The sequence below is a fragment of the Muscardinus avellanarius genome (genome assembly GCF_963383645.1).
Source record: "Muscardinus avellanarius genome assembly, chromosome: 4".
Classification (NCBI taxonomy): Eukaryota; Metazoa; Chordata; class Mammalia; order Rodentia; family Gliridae; genus Muscardinus; species Muscardinus avellanarius.
The window spans coordinates 52,890,964-52,905,996 of NC_137789.1; the positions used below are offsets into that span (position 1 = coordinate 52,890,964).

At 38.8% G+C, this 15,033-nt stretch overlaps 1 protein-coding gene across 1 annotated transcript in view; it reads right to left on the minus strand.

The window, feature by feature from the left end:
- Positions 1-6,097, minus strand: part of ATP6V0D2 (ATPase H+ transporting V0 subunit d2) — a gene marked incomplete at both ends in the record, with an annotated part of 50,000 nt that extends 43,903 nt beyond the window's left edge. The window contains one exon of the mRNA XM_080694916.1: positions 5,968-6,097. Coding sequence (XP_080551042.1) covers positions 5,968-6,097 — 130 coding nt within the window. The remainder of the gene's footprint in view (positions 1-5,967) is intronic.
- Between the last annotated feature and the right edge of the window lie 8,936 nt (positions 6,098-15,033).

Sequence of the window (15,033 nt, forward strand, 5' to 3'; positions counted from 1 at the left end):
AATGCCTAGCTACTCTGCCTAAAGGGTAGTCACCTTGCCATGCTAAACAATACAATAAATAATTCTTTCTAACCTTGTCATCTCTGTTTGATTTCTATCCTGCGTGAACAGAAGGGCCCACTAAGCTGGTGACATTGGGGCCAACAGACCAGTGGTCACAAAGCAATCCACGCAGTGAGTGCTAGGAGGGTTGAAATTTCTTAATTTGATTCTTATTCCCAGAATGAATATTTTCAAAACTGGCGCTCTCTGAGGGAGAATGAAACCAACTAGTCATATACCAAACACCATTAAGTAAGACCAGGAAATGAGAAGAACTATTGCAACCATTCTGAAGTCTAGCAGAAGAGGATTCTCCATGTATATCCACTGCCGGCTAGAAACAAATCCCAGGAATACTTAAAATTAACAGTTCATGAAACATCATCAGATATTTCTGATCCTCCCCTGATCAGGCTAGGGAGATATCATTTCAGTATCAGATAAGAAGATACCCATGCGACAGGTTAAGCTTAGCGTCCCACTGGGGCATTTCTAATGTGATTTTCAGATTCTTTTTTATGTGTGTGGGTCTGGGGATGAAACCCAAGGGCATTCAACCTCCGAGCTATAACCCCTGCCTTGTTTTTTATTCTTGATTTTGAAACAGGGTCTCACTAAGTTGCAGAGGGCCTCACTAAGTAGCTGAGGCTGTCCGTGAACCGCGATCCTCTGGTCTCAGGCTCCCAAATGCTGGGATTACAAGTGTGCGCCACCACACCTGGCTTTCAGATTCTTACTATGCAAAATAGTCTTAGGCTACAGAAGTAGGAGAGGGAAAGTGTCAGGTGCATTAAGATGCTTACAATAGGGCTGGGAATAAAGCTTAGTGGTAGAAAAGAACATGTAAAAAAATAAAACACAAAAAGAAAAGAAAAATGGTTTACAATGTGGGTGACAGAGCCATTTACTCTTTTCTGAACTGATCCTAACTGATAGTCTTTGGAGCTAGAAAGATCAGTGAGAAAAATATCCAGGCAAATGGCACAGGAGGAGACTCATTGCACATGACCATGGACACAAAGTTGAGCCTTGCCTATACTACCCCACTGGACACAGTAGCAATGGGTCCATAGAGTTGCTTGAAAAAAGACTATAAGGGGGAATTTATGTTCTTCAGGCAAACCAGATAGAGAATGAACTTTGTGGTTGAAGGAGTAACTTTAGAGAAGTCAGCAAGTTTCTGAGGAAATGCTTACAGGTAGAGGTCAGCGAGACTGCCTGAGTCTTTAAAGCTAAGAGTGACATTTGCCTGGTAGAAGCTTTTGAACAGTGACAGTGTTGGGTATGATTGCTTGCCGATTTGTTTATTTATTTTATTATTTTTGAACCCGGGGGCACTCTACCACGGAGCCACACTCCAGCCCTTTTTATATTTTATTCTGAGACAGGATCTCACTAAGTTATCTAGTTGAATCTGGAGTTTGCAGTCCTTCCAGCTGAGTATCTCGAGTCACTGGGATTACAGGCATTTTCCACTGTGCCTAGCTAGCAGTATTAATTTTTAAAAGAATGCCAGCTTCTTTCTTTTGTGCCTAGGAAGACTGAGTCACAGTGGGTACTGGTGACTGGGTCAGGTTTCTGTTAGTCAGGGGCAGGCTCTGGAATATATGAGGACTTCTGACCACACTTGCTCTCTTAGGCACACAAACCACCACAATTTTGAATACTAAGACTTTCCAAACTTTTTTTGGACAATTTTTATTTTCCCTCTTCTTTTTTCTTTCCTGCGGTACTGGGGTTGGAACCTGAAGCATTCTACTTCTGAGCTGCTACCTCTGAGCTACACCCCCAGCCCAATTTTTCATTCTTTATTTTGAAACAGGGTCTCAGTGAGTTGCAAAGGGCCTCACTAAGTAGCTGAGGCTGTCCGTGAAATGCAATCCTCCTGTCTCAGCCTCCCAGATGCTGGGATTACAGGTGTGCACCACTGCCCAGCTTCCCTCTTCTTAATTCATCAGAAACCTTATGTAGTTCTTGTAAGTAGTTCTAAAACTACAGTTGCTTGCTACCAGATACTTTCATTTTTTTTACATTTCTATTTTTTTATTGGTGCATTGTAATCATATATCACATTGGAATACAAACAAGACTTGAGAGGATATACAAGCACACATCATCCAATTAGCCCTCATCCAGCCCCCATCCCATTCACTCCCTCCCTCTATCCCATGCTTGTTTGGTGATTAACTTTGATACATGTGTTTATGTACCTCCTGCGTTTTAAAGAGGCTCCATCCTCCCCTATTCCATACCCTCTGATTGGTCACCTTAATTGCTTCACTATAGGGCCCTTTCTATAGCTCGACCTCTTCCTGTTGCCCTTTTCCTCCTAGTTATTGCTGATTAGGGGAAGCATCTGGTTTTTATTTTCTGCGATATTTCTCTGTGCATTCCACGTTGCAAGTACCGATCCCACTCTTGACAGTCCCAGTAGTGGCCTGGCTACCCAGTGGACTGATCCAGACCTCTCTGGCTCAAGCAGCGGCCTTGCCTCATGGGAGGCCTTGATTCTGGTCTCGCTGGCCCCCACACCGGCCTAACCATTCAGCTGGCTCTGATCCCGGCCTCGGTGGCCCTAGCACCGGCCTAGCCTCAAGGCAGGCTCTGATATCGGCCTTGGAGGCCTCAGTAGCAGCCTTGCCTCACGGAAGGCTCTGATGTCGGCCGCTGGCCCTGGCACCAGCCTAACCCCTTGGCAGGCTCTGATCCCAGTCCTCGGTACCAGATACTTTTAAAGACTAGAGGACTTTAAAAGACTAAAAGCAAATTCCATCTTTGCCAAATTAGCTTTTCTTTTAGATAAAGCACCTGCTTCAACATGTATTACTGTAAAAATAGTTCACCTTTTCTTCTTCCTTCACAATTTCTCCCATACCTTGTGCAAACTTAAACAGAAATCCTTACATGCTTAACTTCTATCCCAACAAGAGCCCTTGATTGTTTCACCACTCTGAAATCAGCCGCATTCCTTTCATTCAGGTTATTTATTTCCCAACATTCTAGAAAATAATCAACTGGGGCAGTTCTTTTATTTCCCTTTATCAAAATGGAGATGATGCCAACTCAACACTGACCTATTAATATATCTTCAATTCATATTCAGAAAGCAGTGGCATTTTAGTGGAAAAGAGCCACGGATATTTTTCTTATCTTTTTTCTTTTTTTTTGTGGTACTGGTGATGGAACCCAGGGACATTCTACTTCCGAGCTACATCCCCAGCCCAATTTTTTTATTATTATTATTATTTTGAAACAGGGTCTCACTGAATTGCAAAGGGCCTCACTAAGTAGCTGAGGCTGTCCTCAAACCTCGATCCTCCCGTCTCAGCCTCCCAATGCTGGGATTATAAGCATGCCCCACGACGCCTGGCTCTGAGGCACAGATATTTCTGTCCTCCATCTCCTACTCCCTATTGTAGTCCTTCTGAGCCTCGTGTCCTCAACTGTTAAGCAGGGACATAAAGTTTTTGCTTAGACTTATTATTATCAGCAGTCATGATAGCCTAACCACGATTTGATCACTCATACTTGGTATTTCTGGGAGTCTCCAAATGTGCTGGAACACAGATTTCAGTGTAGTTGTGAAATGAATAATTGTGGAAAATATTACTGAGAAGAAAGGTAGAACCCATGAGATAGAATGACAAGTAAAGCAGCGGTGTGTATGCAGGGTCCCTTATTCAGGATGCAGCCCTGACTTCTTGTGGCCCACGATTTTCCTAAATTTGTGTTCTGTTATGCGTGCACTTGTGTATATTTTTTTCAAAAAGTTTCATTTCTGATGTCTCCAAAAGGGTCTGAAAGCTTTTTTTTCCCTCTCCCTAAATTGCAAACAAGGCCACCAACTTCAGAATGCCTATTCAGATGACAGGTCTGTTAACCTCATTTCTGTATTGTTTCTTTGTTTTTTTGTGATACTGGGGCTTGAACCCTGGGGCAGTTTTCCTCCAAGCTCCACTCTCAGCCCTTATTTTGTAATTTTTTAAAAATTTTGATACAGGGCCTCACTAAGTTGCTGAGGCTGATCTAGAACCTGTGATCTTTCTGTCTCAGACTCCCAAGAACTGGGATTATCAGTGTGCATTACCCCATTCCTTTCTTCTTTTCCCTTTCTCTCTCTCTCTTCAGGATCTTTTCATCAAAAGGGCCCATAGCAAAAAAAATATTGGGAGTTTTTTAAATTCCTGATTTGCCCGGTGTGGTGGCGCACGCTTGTAATCCCTGCGCTTGGGAGGCTGAGATAGGAGGATCGCACGGGTTCGAAGCCAGCCTCAGCTACTTAGTGAGGCTTTCAGCAACTTAGTGAGACCCTGTTTCCAAATAAAATATAAAAGAAGGTCTGGGAGTATAGCCCAGAGGTAGAAAGCCTCTAAGTTCTACCCCTAGTACCACACACACACACACACACACAAAAAAAAAAAAAAAAATCCTGATTTATGATTTTATTTATTTTATTGGCACATTACAGTCACACATTATATTGGGGTACAAGATGGTAGGGTCATACATGCACACATCACTCATTTAGTCCTACCCATTCCTTTCCCTCCTTCTCATATTGGCTTACTGATTGACTTTGTTTTTACATTTTTATTTCTTAGGATTTTTTCTATGACTTTAGATATGAATCCTTGTGGCTTTCTTTCTGAATTCTTTCACATGCAGATTGAACTTCATTTCTAGTATTGTGAAGACATTTTGTTTTGGTTACATTTAAATTTGCATCTCTTACCTCATCTAAACGGCTTGATTGAAAATAAAATAGAACTTATTCAAATGGCTTCTCTTAGAAGCACTTAATCTGACCCGTGTTCTTTAATTTTATCTAATTTAATTTGTGCCGATTGTTTTTACACATGACTAACATTATCCAGTCACCACATTCCTGATTTAATACACTTAGGGGATTTGGGATTTTATTATATTGTAATTATCTGTAGCCAAAAGAAGTAGTTATCATCTGAGAGGGTCTTGCTGTTTCCAAAGCTAATGAAGGACAGGGTCTATCTCAGGCTGGGTAGATTGGCCTTAACTCTGGCTTTGACTGGTCACAACTATAAACAAGCAAGCCCAGCACCTTCAGCCCTACCTGAGAAATCTGTAAAGTCACCTTCAGAAGGGTTTTTTTTGTCTTGTTTTTGTTTTTGGTTTGAGGCTTTATCCTTAGTGCCTACATGCTTCTTTTAGAATAATCTGGAAGTTTTAAGACATCTTACTGACTTTATAAAGATGCTTCGAAATCAGCAAGTGAAGCTTCTTTTAATAATAAAAATAACAATACAGATGTAGAATTTGGGGTAAAGTCTTGGAAAAAATGTGGTTTAAAGATAATTTTACTTCATCTTCTGAGTGCTTATTTCTCCCTATAGTGTAGCTAAGCAGGTATCAGTGTTGTATGTCACAAACAAGGAGCTGAAGGCTGAGAGGCTGGGAGTGGGAGGTCACCTCTGGAGACATGGCAGAGGTCAAAGCAAGGACTTTTGAATCCAGGGCTGGGCCCACCACAGTCCCGATCCCCTCCCCTCAAGCTTCAGTTAAAGACAAACCTCAAACTAAAAGCAAGCTTAAAGGATGAGTACATTCTGTACTCTGACTTTAAAACAGGGGAAAAAAATATGACATTTCAAGGCATCTGCAAGAACTTTAAAGGGAGATGAAAATATTTAATTTCTATTCATGAAAAAAAATCACAGGTATTGCTCATACCAATCACTATGATTTGTAGCCTGCATTTATAATAAAAGGAAATGTAAAACTTCAATTAGAGAGTATTGAAATTAGAGATTTTTTCCTCTCATTCAAATTCATGAACACCAAATATCTGGACTCCAAGAATAAGAACCTGTTCAGAACTCAGTCCATGGGATCAATAGTCCCTCTCCTCGCAACAGAGAGCGACTTCATTTCTACTTTTTCTACCCTTACCTTCGAGGGTCTCACACTGGACCAGGTTGATGTAGTCCTGCTGGGTCAGCAGGCTGGCTTTGCATCCTCGCACCAGGCCCTCCAGGTAGCCATGGTCTACGTTGAAGTACAGCTCTGCACTCTCCAGCATGAGGAAAGGTCGCAGCCAATTCAGGCTGCAGTGACTCTGTAGTTCTGGGCAGCCCCTGAAGACTTGAGCTAATCTGGGAAAAGTGCTGGTGGCACAAATAACCTCTCAGCTGAAAGTCAGGGCTCTTGTGACTAGTTTCCTCCGGTTTCAGTGGTTTTCGACACGGTGCACTCAGCACTGTTTTTACAGCAACAATGAATCAGCCGGATGACCCAAGGAAACCTGGAACAAACCTCTATTTTGTAGGAGGATAGGTGTGCAGGAGGGAGGGGTCAGGGCTGGACTCTTCTCCCACAGCTCCAGCCTCTTATGGCTTTGCTATTGAAAGGCCTCAAACACCTGAATGTTTTGGGAACATTTCTATCCCACCTGGGCTTCCAATTGTAAATGATATTGGTTCCATTTTTTTTGAGGCCTATTAATATGAGCAAAAAGAGGGCTTTCTTTTTCAAAATAAAGTTAACTTATGTAACTAGATCAAATGTGAGCAGACAGTTTAAAAACTCCTGAGAAACTAGTTCTACTACACAGTGCATTTGTAAAACAAATGATGGGTAATGTCTTAAAATTGACAAGGGCTGGTGGATGCTTCCTACCCACTCTGGAGGCAGAGCCCTAGGGTTCCAATAATAAGTTGCTGCCTTTGCAAACTCTGTTTCTAAGGCATTCTTTATTTTCTTTTTCCCATTTGAATTGCGTGATTACTCTGAGATGAACATCTGCACAGATGATATTGCTACTCAAATCAGAGATAAGGAATCAGCTCTCAGAAACTGTGAGGCAGTTCAAAATGCACAGCTGGCAATACAGCAGGTTTTTAATGAAGCAGGGACTTAGTTGTGGAGTTTCCTGCTAGAAAAAGAAGTACTTGTTCTCTCAATATACTTAGCTCAAAAATTGTATCAAATATCTTGAAGACTATTTGCATATATAGGATTACATATATGTCAAAAACTTAATTGAATTTAAAGTGCCAGATAGTCTCTGTCTCAGTATCTCCAAAGGGTTTGGGAAACGTCAGAAGATAAAATCAATGTCAATTCTGCTTTAGTTGATGAAAATCACAGAGAATGAAACTTAGTTTTGCACAAGACTCAACTTTAAATGTATTCAATAAATGGGAAAGACTCTAACTATGCCGTTCTTCCTACTCCCCCACAATTCCATCAACCTTAAATATCCCAAGTATGTTTTATGTTGAATCATATGAGCTTATTTATCACTTTGATGGATCTAAGGATGGTTGTCTATCAATCAGCTATTTTTCATAGTTTAATGCAATCTTAAGTCATAAAAACAAACTTATCTTTTCCTGTTTTACTATTATTTATGCAATTGAGATTATTATGTCATTATATCTGTATGCTAAATTTGTTTCTTGTTTCCGAGGTGCTAGATGTTAATCATACATGTGTCCAGCATGTGTTAAGCCCTGGATTAAGCCACTGAGGTACACCCCTGCCCTAGTAGGGGAGAGATTTAGGTAATGGTGTGCTACCATGTATCTCCCCTTGGCTAACCCTGGCAGGAATATTTACACCATGAAAATAGGCAAATGCAGAAAAAAAAAAAAGCAAAAAAAAAAAAAAACAACAAAAAATAGGCTTGGTATATAGGTTGATTGTTCACTCTTTAGAAATGGAGAAAATGTTAATAAGTCAAATACAGCCTATAAATTTATGGTGTCATCACCCAGGCCTGGTGGCACATGCCTGGAATCCCAATAATTGGGAGGCTGGAACTCCCAAGGAGGATTGTAGGTTCAAGGCCAGCTTTAGCAATTTAGCGAGACTCTCTTTCAAACTAAAAGTCAGGGCTGGGTATCTCAGAGGTAGAAGGCCATGATCAAGGCTGCTGCCTGTGCACCAGCCTCTGGAGGTCTGTGATGCAGCTAAGGCAGGCCAAGGTCCTGCTAAGCTCTGAGCCCGTTTCAGGGTGGATAGCTTTACCCACTCTCTAGCAGCCCCTGAGCGCATCTCCAGAGGCAGAGCTATGGGGATGCACCTCAGAGCAGACAGAGGATGCCTTCCTTAATGAAAAAGTCAAAACCAAGGCAAAGTCCTTTTCTAAAGCTATGAGAATTTCTTTAAACTTCTATACTTTTTATTACAGAAAATTTCTATATAGAAAAAACATTAAAATATAGAAAAAATATAGAAGAAGAAACACTACAATAATTAATCCCATGTATCTGTCACTTAGCGGTTTTTTTTTAAGAAGTTTATTAAAAAGATAGAAATACAGAAAATAGAAATACAGCCCCATGCCATTTTGGCATGGGGGGGTGACTCGAAATGAGTACACCACTAGTGGTTGTTTCATATAGTGTCAGTAAATATTTTAGGCATTGTGAGACATACAGTCTCTGTGGAAACTATTCCACTCTGCCATTGTAGCAGGGGAGATTTCATAGTTTACACATAAATGAATGTGCATGACTGTGTTCCAATAAAACTTTATTTACAAAAACAGGTGGTGGGCCAGATTTAACCTTTTGCAACCACTCTATAATTTTGCTTGCTTTTTACCAGCCAATATTATTTTTCAAGTAAACCCAAGGCGTATTATTTTGTCCATAAAGTTTTCATAAAGTATCACCAAAAGATAAATACCCTTTTGTAATGTAATCACAAGTCTATTAGGATACAAAGTTTTCCTCAATATCATAAAATACAGTCAATATTTAGATTTTTTCAATTGCTTCATAATGGCTTTTATATTTGATTTTATAGTTTATTTGATTGAGAAAACACTGATTGATTTATGGGTCTCTTAATTTTCTTTTAGATAATCTCTCCTGCCCCTTCCTCTGTTTTTTGAGAAGTTGGGTCATATATCTTATAGATTTTTTAGAGTTTAGAATTTGCTTATTGTATATTCACTCAGAAGTCATTTAATTTGTTGCTCTGCCCCCTGTAATTCTTATAAATGGATATCTAGATGTGGATACTAGATCACTTTTATGTTAGATTATTTTGCGAGACCACTCATAGCAGTACTGAATGTCTCAACAGGATGCACGTAACATCTGTCTTTCACTGTTTTTAATCAACCATTATTCATACTACCCAAAACACGGTATCCAGGTATCCCAAGTAATAGATAAAGAAGTTGGTGATGTGTGTGAAATATCATTCATGCATAAAAAGAAACGAATCCTGCCATTTTCAGCCACATAGATGAACATCGAGAAGACTGAAGTTCTTCATATATGGGCAGAATAAAGCTAAGTCCCTGCAGGGCAGTGGGGAGGGAACAGTGGCAGGTAGCACCCCCCTCAGTGTCTCCCTGAGCCTGAGGTCACCACTGAATGGCCGACTTCTGGGAGCAGAGGGGCTCTGTTAGACACACTGCTCCTATAGATGAGCGTGTGGTTACTTTTCCTTAACCTTCTGTCCACCACTTAAATTTTTCTAATTAAAATCTGTCAAAACAAAACAAAATTTCCCTATCAGTCCAACAAAAACACTATGCTAAAAGTAATTAAGTTTTAAAGCCACATGAACTTAACTCCTGTGCATGTTCTTCAAGAATTCCAGCTTGATTAAAGTGGATTATAGTAAGAAAACCCAGGAGGCCAGTGATTGTCTTCTGTACACCACAGGCAAAACAAGACTGTGCCCTCCCACCCGATCAGAGCAGCGATCGCACCGCTCAGGCTGAGCACGCACTCCTTGCTTCTTAGAAACAAAAGAGAATTTGTAATCCATCATCTGAATCATTAACTTTCTGGGCCACTTCACACAGAGAGAGAGGTCCTTTATGTTTGAGGTTAGAAGTAGGACCACTTATGCTCTGTCTTAAGGGCACTTACTATTTTCTTTCTCCAGGAAAGAAGACTTGAAAGAACTTCAGGTGTTGGTCAGCTATTAAATCTGCCCTGCTGGTGATTTGCAATGTGGTATTTGCCCTAATGGTTCACCTTTTGTACTTTAACAAAATGATATTATTTTCTCTTCTATTGTAATTAAACCTGGGCCTAATTTAGGACATGCCGTCCTTTATAATATCTCATTGTTCTTCAGTGATCTGATTTCATTTCTTGTTACATAATCTCTTCTATGGCAAGAATTTGTAATCTGATTAGAAAAGGAGAAAAATCAGTCATCACTCATTAGCAGTTAGATAAAATATTTACCTAGGTATAACTACAAAGCAAAGGGAAAAGTTCAAAATCATGGAATGGCTGTTTATTTCAAACTCTGAAGACAGTTTATTAGAGAGGTGTGGTGGCCCATGCTTGTAATCCCAGTACTTGAGAGGCTGAGACAGGATTGCAGGTTCAAGGTCAGCTTCAACTACTTAGTGAGGCCCTCTGCAACTTAGTGAGACCATGTTTCAAAATTAAAAAAAATAAAAAATGGAGCTGGGGGTGTAGCTTTGAGGTAGAATGCTTCTGGGTTCAATCCCTGGTACCACAAAAACAGAAAATTTATTAATATTTTAATTTGAACTTTATATGCTGGCTTGCAAAGAAATTAACAATTGCTTAAGAAAAATAATCCTTTTTTCTACATTTTAGTATATTTTACTCTGTCCTTTCTTCTTTGTTTACATATATATATATATATATATATATATATTTTTTTTTTTTTTTTTTTTTTTTTTTTGGTGTGTGTGTGTGTGCTTGGAATGGGGCTTCATGGCATTCTACCTCTGAGCTACATTCTCAGATCTTTTTCTAACTTTATTTTTTATAAAGGTTCTCACTAAGCTGCCAAGGCTGTCCTCAAACTTTCAATCCTCCCACCTTGGCCTCCCAAGTCTCTGGGATTACAGATGTGCTCTACCATGTCAAGTTACAATGTATACTTTTAAAAAATTGAACCATGACAGAGATATATGAGAGAAAAGTCACCCTAATGTCACTCTGAAAAGATAATGCCCCCAGTTAGGGTGAACATTGAATGAGACTACTGAAGTACAGGGGGCTGAAATTAATTTTTTAAGGGCCATTTTGGACTTGAACCACAAGAGGTCACCATAATATTAGAGCAAGCAAATCTCATTTGGTTCATCTCTAACCTGTAAATTTTTTATTTGAAAAGTGTCATATCAAATTTTTTTGTTTTTTTTCTTATTGAAACTTTTTTATTGAGTTTTGTTCAAATAAAGTTACATTTATCTCTCTACTTGTGACATTACTAATTTAAAATATTTCTGATCTTATTGGCACTATGTTAGCAATATATTTTATATAAGCCCATTTTATTTATTTTTATATATTATTTTATTGAAAGTAAATGTTATACATTTAATCTGTATTTGGTCTCCCCCCCCCATTTTCCCTTCCCCCTCCCGACAATTAATACCCAGGCTAACCTTGCTATATTTGTACTTTTACACCTATTTGGAAGCAGTCCCTCATCATTCAAGTTCAGCCTCCTTCCTCTCTTAGCTTTCCATTCAAACTTTGCTGAGATTTCCCTTCCATTATCTGGAGTCCCTCTGGTATTCCCAATGCTCACTCGTTTGGGCATATTAGAGGAAACATATGTCCCTTCTCTTTCTGTGTTTGGCTGATCTCACTTAACATAATGCTTTCCAGCACTTTCCATCTTCTTACGAATGACGTGATTTTGTTCTTCTTTATAGCTGAATAGAATTCCATTGTGTGTATTTCCCATAACTTTGCAAACCATTCATCTGTTGATGGGAGCCTAGATTGTTTCCAAATTTTGGCTATTACAAATTGTGCTGCTATGAACATGGGTATGCATATGTTACTGTAGTTCTGTGATTTCAACCTTTTTGGCCAAATACCCAGGAGTGGTATAGCCGAATTGTATGGTAAATCTATTCCCAGTTTTCTAAGGAATCTCCACACAGATCTCCATAGTGGCTGAACTACTTTGCACTCCCACCAACAGTGCAAAAGCGTTCCTCTTTCCCCACATCCTCGCCAGCATTTGTTGTTGTTTGATTTCTTTATGCTTGCCAATCTGACTGGGGTTAGATGGAATCTCAGCATAGTTTTGATTTGCATCTCCCTGATGGCTAATGATGAAGAACATCTTTTCATGAATCTATTGGCCAATTTTATCTTCTTTTATAAAGTTTCTATTCAATTCAATTGCCCATTTCTTAATTGGGTTTTTTTTGTTTGTTTTGTTTTGCTAGTGTAGAGTCTTTTGAGCTCTTTGTATATTCTGGATATTAGCCCCCTATCAGAGTGGTGACTGGTAAAGACCTTCTCCCATTCTGTAGGCTTCCTCTTTAGGTTCTTGATGGTTTCCTTTGACGAGAAGAAGCTTTTTAGTTTGATGCTATCCCACTTGTTGATTCTTGCTTTAATTTCCTGAGCTTTGGAGGTTTTGTTAAGAAAGTTACTGCCTGTGCCTATATGTTGTAGTGATGAGCCTACGTTCTCCTCTAATAACCTCACAGTCTCTGGTCTAATTTCTAAGTCTTTGATACATCCCGAGTTGATTCCTGTGCATGGTGAGATATAGGGGTTTAGTTCCATCTTTCTACAAATGGCTAGCCAGTTCTCCCAGCACCATTTATTGAAGAGGCTGTCTTTTGTCCAGCGTATGAGTTTGGCCCCTTTGTCAAAGATTAATTGACTGTAGGTGTGTGGATTTGTTTCTGTATCTTCTATTCTGTTCCACTTGTCAGTGTACCTGTTATTGTGCCAGTACCATGCTGTTTTTATTACTACTGACCTATAGTATAGTTTGAAGTCTGGGATTGTGATGCCTCCTGCGTGATTCTTATTGCTGAGAATAGCTTTGGCTATTCTGGGTCTTTTCTTTCTCCATATAAAGTTCATTTTTGTTTTTTCTAGGTCTATGAAGAATGTAGTTGGTATTTTAATGGTAATTGCATTGAATCTATAAATCATTTTAGGCAGAATGGCCATTTTGATGATTTTTATTCTGCCTATCCACAAGCACAGGAGGTCTTTCCATCTTCCAAGGTCTTCTTCAATTTCTTTCTTTAATGTTTTATAGTTTTTGTTGTAGAGGTCTTTTACATCTTTGGTTAGGTTTATTCCTAGGCATTTTATTGGTTTTGAGGTCATAGTGAATGGAATTGATTGTTTTATTTCTTTCATTGTGGATTCATTGTTGGTGTAAAGAAAAGCCACTGATTTCTTTAGGTTGATTTTGTATCCTGCAACTTTGCTGAATTTGTCAATTAACTCCAGAAGTCTTTTGGTTAAGTTCTTAGGGTCTTCTAGGTAAAGGATCATGTCATCTGCAAATAAGGATAATTTTAATTCCTCCCTTCCTATTTGAATTCCTTTGATTTCCTTTTCTTGTCTTATTGCTGTGGCAAGACTCACAAGGACTATATTGAAGAGGAGTGGTGATAGTGGACATCCTTGTCTTGTTCCCGATTTTAGGGGAAATTCTTGCAGTTTTTCCCCATTCAGTATAATGTTGGCTTTGGGTTTGTTGTATATTGTCTTAATGATGTTGAGGTATGTTCCTTTTATTCCAATTTTCTGTAGTGTTTTTAACATGAATGGGTGTTGGATTTTGTCAAAAGCTTTTTCAGCATCTATTGCTATGATGATGTGGTTTTTATTCTTGATTCTATTTATGTGGTGAATGACATGTATTGATTTGCGTATGTTGAACCAGCTTTATTTTTCTGGGATGAAACCAATTTGTTCCTAGTGTATTATTCTCTTGATATGGTTTTGAATGCATATGGCTAGTATTTTGTTTAGAATTTTGCATCTATGTTCATTAAAGATATTGGTCGGTAGTTTTCCTTTCCTGAGGTATCTTTATTTGGTTTGGGGATTAATGTGATACTGGCCTCATAGAAGAAATTTGGGAGAGTTCCATCTCTTTCCATTTCCTGGAATAAGTTATGCAGTATTGGTATTAGTTCTTTACTGAAGGTTTTGTAGAATTCAGTTGGAAACCCATCTTGGCCTGGGCTTTTCTTTGATGGAAGAATTTTTATTGCCATTTCTATTTCATTGTTTGCTATTGGTTGGTTTAGGTTTGCTATGTCCTCTTGGTTCAGTTTAGGTAGGTTAACTGTGTTTAGGAATCTATCGATTTCTTCCATGTTTTCAAGTCTATTGGAGTATAAATTTTTAAAGTAGTTTCTGATAATCCTTTGAATTTCTTCACTATCTGTGGTGATGTCTCCTTTTTCATTTCTTTTGGTTAGGTTGTCCAGGGGTTTATCAATTCTATTAACCTTTTCAAAGAGCCAGCTCTTTGTTTTGTTGATTCTTTGAATTGTTTTTTTTTTTTTTTTGTTCTCTATTTCATTTATTTCTGCTCGAATTTCAATGATTTCCTGTCTTCTGCTGGCTTTGGGATTGGACTGTGCAGTCTTTCTAGGTCCTTGAGTTATGCCAATAGGATCTGAACTTGGTGATTCTGAGTACTTCTTATGTGGGCACTCAATGCTCTAAACTTTCCTCTTAATACTGCCTTCATAGTGTCCCATAAATTTTGGTAAGTTGTGTCTCTGTTTTCATTTATTTCCAAAAATTTCTTTATTTCTTTCCTAATTTCTGCTCTTACCCATTCATCATCCAATAGTGTATCATTCAGTCTCCATGTATTTGCATAGTTTCTTTTGAGTTTCCTGTTGTTGGTTTCTACTTTAATTCCATTATGGTCTGAAAAGATGCAAGGAATTATATTACATATTTTGAATTTGCTGGTGCTTTCTTTGTGCACCAAGATGTGATCTATTTTGGAGAAGGTTCAATGGACTGATGAGAAAAATGTGTATTCTGTAGTTTCTGGATGAAATATTCTGTATATGTCTATTAGGTATATTTGGTTTATAGTTTTCTTTAGTTCTAAAGAGTCTTTACCCATCTTTTGCCTTGAAGATCGATCCAGTGGTGTGAGAGGCATATTAAAGTCTACCAGAATTATTGTATTTGGGTCTATTTGAGATCTGATGTCCAGAAGGGTTTGTTTTACAAACGTGGTTTCATACACATTTGGAGCATA